The 7,047-nt window shown below is 47.8% G+C and overlaps 1 protein-coding gene across 1 annotated transcript in view; it reads left to right on the top strand.

Moving 5' to 3' along the window:
- The first annotated feature begins 749 nt into the window (after positions 1 to 749).
- The window catches only part of SLC16A10 (solute carrier family 16 member 10), a 77,698-nt gene continuing 71,400 nt past the window's right edge, over positions 750 to 7,047 (top strand). Inside the window, exon 1 of the mRNA XM_087775679.1 lies at positions 750 to 1,291. Coding sequence (XP_087631805.1) covers positions 895 to 1,291 — 397 coding nt within the window. The 5' untranslated portion in view covers positions 750 to 894. The remainder of the gene's footprint in view (positions 1,292 to 7,047) is intronic.

The raw sequence follows: 7,047 nt of genomic DNA, 5'->3' as shown, positions 1-7,047 counted from the left end.
GAGGGGAGAGTAACGGCTGTCAGCGCACGCGGGGAAGGCGCGGAGCGGCGCCCCTCGCTCAGCGCTTCGGGGTGGTTTTGCTTTACTCGGTTGTTGTGAGCAAACCGCCGGGGAGGGAGTTTCAGACCTTCCCTCAGTTCACGGCTGCCGAGAAAGGGTAGCCGCAGCAGGACACCGCTGGGTGTAACTGCCCTGCCTCACGGGGAACTCACTCGCTCTGGGAGCGGGGCCAGGGGCTTGTTTACTGCTCTCCCCGCCGAGGCCAGCGTGCGGTACCTGTGTGTGGAGACTTGAGGCGCTCGCCTCCCGCCCAGCGCGAGCGGCGGCCGTTAACCGTTGACTTCCAGCCTCGCGCCCCCGCCCGCCCCCGCACCCCGCTTCCCCTCCCCGACCAGCGGCGGCGGCGGTGCCAAGGGGCCGCGACACCCGCTCTTATCGCCGACACGCCGCGGCCCGGCCGGGCCCCGCCCCACCCCCTCCTCTGAAGCAGCAGAGGGCGGGAGGGGCAGCGGGGAGAGGAGCGTGGCTCCGCCGCCCTTCCCTCGCTCCCCCCCCCCGCCTCCCTCCCCTCAGCCAATCGGCGCCGAGGAAAGCCCTCGTGCCGCTGACGCCCCCACGGGAGCCCCCCTTTTAAAATAAAGCGGCGGCGACCGGGCACCCCTCGGTGCGCGGCGCGGCGCGAAAACCGGGGCGTGTGCGTGGGGCGGGTGGGCGTGCGCTCCGACGGGGTGGCCTCGCTCGCGCGCACACACAGAAACAGACAGACCGACCGACCGAGCGCCGCAGGATGCCCGCAGCTCCCGCGACGAGGGGCTGAGGCGGGGGGGGCCGAGAGGTCGCGAGGAGGAGGAGGAAGAAGAAGAAGAAGGCGGGAGCGGCGCGGCGCGGCTGAGGATGGCGCCGGTGAGCGAGCAGCCGGCGCCGCAGGGCGCGGAGGACCCCGCCGCCGCCCCCCTGCCCAGCGCGCCGGAGGCAGCGGCGACGGTGGTGGTGGTGGAGCCGCGGCGGGAGAACGGCGGCGAGTGGTGCCCCGGGAGCGACAGCCCGGCCGCGCCGAGCGGCGAGAGCGGGGCCCAGCCCCCGGCGGCGACGGAGGCCCCCGGGAGCGCGGGCTGCTCCGGGAGCGCGGCGCCTGAGCCCCCCGAGGGCGGCTGGGGCTGGGTGGTGATGCTGGCCGCCATGTGGTGCAACGGCGCCGTCTTCGGCATCCAGAACTCGTGCGGGGTCCTCTTCGTCTCCATGCTCCAGCTCTTCGGCGGCGGCGAGGACAAGCAGCTGGCGTTCAAAACAGGTGAGGGGCGGCGAGGGAAGGGGTCGGGGTGGCTTCCAGCCCTTTCCGCCTCGGGCCTTCCCTTCCCCCAGCCCGGGCGGAGAAGGCGCCCCGGCCGGGAGCTCTCACTGCCCGCGGTGCAGCCGCCCCGGCTGTCAGCGTCCGTGCCCCGCGGGGCTGGCAAGGCCGGGGCGGCCGCGGGCTCCGCAGGCAGCGAGACCCCTCGGGGCGGGCGTGGGGGCCGGGCCGGAGCCTGCCCCGCCGCCAGCACGTGGAGCTGGGCCGAGGGACTCGGAAACGCTCGCCTCATCGAGGCGAAGAGGAGCCCCTCTCTCCTCCCTGCCAGGGTTTGCGCTCACAGCCGTGCCCCAGAGGCGGGTCTTGGGGCAGCAAGCTCCTGGGACATCGGGGGAGAAGCTGCAGAGGGAGAAGCAGGTACGCTCGGACTCCTTCCACAGCAGTATTTTTAGGCATCTGTCGTTGTGCATGATGGGGAAAAATGCATATACTCTTGCTCCCAGAAAGTTTTATTCTCCCGCCCCCGTTAGCTAATGACTAGTCTAAATGATTAAATAACAGTGGGGTATAGCGGCACTTAAAATACGGAAATAATGGGCTTAACAGTTGCTAAAACCAGCATTTTGATGGGCGGATTTGCTGCTGTAACCAACATCCCCAAACTCACCAGTAAAGTTAATGATGTTTACTACACTCTAAAAACATAACAGTATTATCAGAATCAAATCTCCACTCTGCCTTTACTAATCTAAATAGTTCTAGACACATAAGTATCAATTAATTCAAAGGTGAGCATATATTCTGTTTTATTTTATGTAAGTTCTCTTTGAAAAGTGTCTTGTGCTTTGACTTTGTAAGTTGAGGAAATGCACGTTTTGGCTCTCACAATAATAATGAATTAATAATTATAATAATTTATTATAGTAAATAATAAATAAAGTTGGCTTATTTAAAAGGTAGCTTATATATTAAAATATTAAAATGAAATATTAAAAAAAACCCCAAACATTGTCTTTTTTGCTTTTCTTCCTTACTAAAAAAAGGTGTTCCAGCTGCATAGCCCTGCAGAGGTGTAAGCCTTCTAGGAAACTTTGTCAGTACAGAATGGTGTTACAGACCTTTAAAAGAGTTCTGAAATTTATGTCTTCCTTAAATATTGGGATAAGTGGGCCTAAAGCTGAGATGTAGGAGACAAAGCAGCTAATTTTCCTCCCCTGACTTAATAACAATATTTTCGTCTGAAGTGGAAAACCAGGGCAGCTGTTTACACTGAAGTAAGAAAGCTGGAAAACTGTGCTGGTGGAGCATTAAGTGATGTGCTCTCCAAGCGTTAGAACTGTTTGTGGTGATGTACAAGGTGTATTGCTTCGTCTTCTTGAGCTAGAAAGATGGGAAGCTATGTATGTCTACACATCAGGTGTGGCAGTGCTTGCTTCACAGAAGGGAAATGCCCATCCAGAAGTAGGTGCCTAGGCTCTTTAGCCTGTACAGAAGAACGAGGTTATTCAGAGGAGGTGCTGTGAACATTTGCATACTGACCTGGGAGCCACTGGCCAGTCAGAAATGCAGAAGCACATGAATGATGCTCTGTCTGTTCATGGTACAGAGGTGTAATTGCTTTTTCTGTTATCTAGTAACAATCTCTCAAAATAGTCTTCTTGTACTTAAAAAAAAAAAAAAAAAAAAAAGACTTTTAGGTAATAGTGCAGTAGTCAAAACAGTCAACAAGAGGAGGACTGGAATTATTATCTCTTACCTTCCAGAAGAGTAATTGTACCACTGATGTTTAAGTGAGGTGAGATTGCAGGTGTGCTCCACCCATGTTTTTGAAAATTTGCCCAACTGTAGAAAAGAGGGGGGGGTGGCGGGAAATGTAACCTGACTTTAGAGCCCAGTTGTTTTGCATCCTGCTTAGAAGAGCAGCAAGAGTTCTGAGTCCTGGATGCAGCCAGCACCTCCTACATCACTTTCTTTTTTACTTTATTAAAAAAAATAAAAAGCTACAGATGCATTTTGGTTTGCTCTGTCAGATGTAATCTGGTTTGGGTAATGCGGAAGACACATTTTTTTTTTTTTTTTTAATCCAAATGGGTTTAAGTTGGGGGAAATGGCATGAGATAGCTGCCTTGACTAGATGACTTGTGTGCATGTGAAGGAGGAGGACTGCAAATACAGAAATGCCTCCTGTAAACAGCAGAACAACAGATAAAAAGGTGTCCTTCCTTTTAATACCTGAAAGTAACCTAATGAGGCTGGGCACCATAAGGGCTAAGCGGTAGCTATCAAGCAGGACTTTTTGTTCCTTAATGTTGAATTTCATCGCCTAGAAACTGTTTGTCTGCTATTTTTTTATCTTGTTGAAGACAGGACCAAGAGTGAACTGAAATAAACAAATTCTGATACAATATTTAGCTTGCCATAAAGGGGAGATATGACCAGAAATGGCAAATTGCGCTTAGTGTAGCTCTTATTGAACACTGATGGATGAGCTGGCATGCTGTAGAAAGAAAAAGAATGGCTAATGGGATGAAGTCAGTACGATTTTAGTGTTAGAGAAAACCCTAGCCTGATCATTCCCATGGTATTGATTATAGTACTTAATCGAGTTAGTCTCTTGTGTTCAGACTGATTGTGGCTCAACTGGCAGTGGAAACTTGAGTCTGAGTCGGGCTTAATGAATTTGAAAACTGGGATTTGTAATGAAAGTTTTCTTGCTGTGTGGTTTTGCTTTGGAATACAAAGATTAATATTCTAATCCTTCTGAAAAAAATTATTTATTTAAAATCTGAAATGCTGATTTTTGAGAGGCATGAATATTCCAGATAATCTATCCTGGGATCCCAGGTGTCTGTGGAATCTTGCAGTTGATCCAGAGCACCACAGAATTCGACTTCTTTAACTACAAGATTACTTAGCTGTTGCCAGAAGCATGTGTGTTGCCAGAGGTTTTTGTGTGCCTGCTCTTCTGGGACCAAGTGGTAGTTGTCTCTTGCCTGGTGTTTTCCTCAGAAAGAGGAATTAAGTAGACTGTAGTACGTGCCATTTTCGTTATCTCCTAATAACATTTTGTAATCTCTTAATAATGGATGCCTATCTCTATGTAAGGCAAAATGGGAGGGAATTAAGTAATCACAGTATGTGCTTTTTTTTGTTACTTTTAGTAGCTGGATGGATTTATCAGTATCAAAGGCAAAATGGGAGGAGGCTGTAGTCAAGAAATGACTCTGCCTTGCAGATAAGGAGTGGAAGGAACCAAAAGTACAATCAAGGCAGCGAGGCTGTCTCTGGAATGCAGCATCAGCAGTCGATAAATAAGATTAATAACTATAATTAACATTGTTGCAGGATTTAGGAGTGTTAATGGAAAAAATTCTGCTGTGGGTTATAAAGGGTTCACAAGTTTCTTCAAGGGGCATCTGATTATAATCCATAATTTTTATGAAAAATTTTGAACATAACTAGCATACGATATTTTGGTATTCGTATTAGTAAAAAGCTCGCTTCTTTCCTTGTGTAGTGCGCTATATAAGCATTTCCTTTGTTTCCTTGTGTAGCCAGTTTTTTGTTCAAAAGGTAATTGATGCACAACTACACAAGAGGAAGAGTCCCCAACATAAGTATAAAACTTCTAGAAAGATGTGCCTGAAGTCTCAGGAAACTACTCCGTTCATTTGTTTATAGCTCATTGTGTTTGAGGAACAGGTTGGGTGGAAAAAACACAATGGCAATGAAATAGGGGAGGCTCTTAGTCCTTGGAAATAGCATTCAAACGCAATTGTAGTCTGCTTGTCCTTGAAGGGAAAGGATCGGGCCCCGGGGCCAGTCCAGGTCCTGGCAGGAAGAGCGCTTGGTTCCTCTCCCTGTTGGCGTTGGCACAGAGGGCTGTGGAGCCCTGAGCCAGCCCCTGTGTTACCTTGGTTAGAGATCTGGTGTGCAAGCCCCATCTAGTCCTGTGTTGTGCTCTCTTGGTAGGTGCCTCTACTGTATAGGCTTTTGTGTGTGTATGTACACATACCTGTTTTCAAAAGCCAAATAAATACTAAGATACTAGTGGCAACAGAGAAAAATACTGGGTTTTATAAAAAAAAGGCAGATAAAAATACTAGTTCTACTAGTTTGATTACTCCTCTTTCTATGATTTACAATGCTGGTTCTGTTATCCTCGATGTTTGTTCATCTTCACTTGTACAAATAGCCCTGCACAGTGAGCGTATATACTGTTTTTACTGCTCTGCATCCTCATGTTTATTTTATATTAGCAACTGTTACTAGAAGACAGTGCATCAGTGGGCCTGAACTGGTCATCCATATGCTTGTACGCATCTCCCTTGGTTTGACTTTGCAAGGTGCAGCCTTTGGTGGTGTATCTGGATATCAGAATGGTTGGTAGTTCATTGAGCTGGCTTAACACCATCAGCACCATTGGGACTCTTGGAGCTGGATTGCTGTGGGTCCAGTAGGGCAGGGAGGAGAATTCTGCCTTTGCTTCATAACCAGGCCATGACTCGGATACTGCGACAATGATGTTGGATGACTACAGAGGTCTTGAGAACAAGCGAACCACTACCATGTATGGTAACTTAATTTTGCTAAGCAGGGCTGGCTTTTTAATTTAACAGGACAATTTGCACTTGAGAAGTTTTCCCTTTACTCTTTCCTTGAATATTTTGCTATCTTCCTGAGCTTTGCTTCAGAGATCAAAACACCATCAGCAGTTTTGTTATCATTCAAAACTTTGCTCTGTAACCTTCATAACCACACTTTCACCTCTGATTCTATGGGATGTGGTTTCCAGTAAATTGGGAAGCTTGGCAAGCTGGAACTGTCACATGGCTTATGAGAGAGCAGTTGACTTTTTATCTGTGGTTGGTTTTTTTTAAGAAGGAATAAATCAAATTTGGAACATAAAAGTTATCAGAGCACACAACTAACTTGTGTGAGGTACAAGAAAGCACGCTACTATGTAACAGTTTGGTCAATAAGGATTATGTTGCAGTGAAGGATGTAGTTCCACAAAAACTTGGACCAATGAATACCGGTGCTGCTGTAGTCAGGCTTCCTTCCCATGTTTGTGTGGCCATTGAAACCAGTGCAGGGAACCAGCAATGGGAGCAGATTGGCAGAAAACTAACCTGATGTAAAAGTAACAATTCATTTTATTCAGCTGCAGTCATATTTTTGTACTCTTCTGACCTGGCTTTGCGGTTATAAATATGTATGTAAATGAAGGCTCTGGAGTAGTTGAAATTATGACTGGGTCAAACTGGAAAGTTGAAGGTAGTTTCTTTGGTATGCTGTCTCTCTTTAGGACAGAATAGTTACTACCACTACTGTTTATGCATATACACATGCAGATATGTCTTTATGCCTCCAGCTCTGGAGCATTTCTCTTGTACTCTTGATAACTAGTTTGCAGACTGATTAGCCTTGTGCCTGATAGTTAAGTTGTCTTTTTGTGTTTTTCCTCTTGTTGGAGTTCACATTGGTTAGATCTCTTCCTGTTCCAACTGCAGATTTAACTTGCAACAAGTTGCTTAATTAAGGAGAGTAATTTTCCTAATGTGTCTGAAAGCTAGTTACCAGTTTACTTTTGTGGACTTCTTTAGAGGCAGTACTTTAATTTCACAGGGATGAAACATCCCTGTAAAACTCTAAAGATGGCTGGCTGTTGCCACCACTCTTCATCAAATGCATGAGCCTGAAGTTATGAGCTTTTGCATGCTGCCTTTTAGACAAAACTGTATCCTCTAAAATCTCCT

The sequence above is a fragment of the Nipponia nippon genome, unplaced genomic scaffold (genome assembly GCF_047370975.1).
Source record: "Nipponia nippon isolate SJK-2023a ecotype South Korea unplaced genomic scaffold, ASM4737097v1 scaffold_4, whole genome shotgun sequence".
NCBI lineage: Eukaryota > Metazoa > Chordata > Aves > Pelecaniformes > Threskiornithidae > Nipponia > Nipponia nippon.
This window is presented reverse-complemented; position numbering and strand designations above follow the sequence as displayed.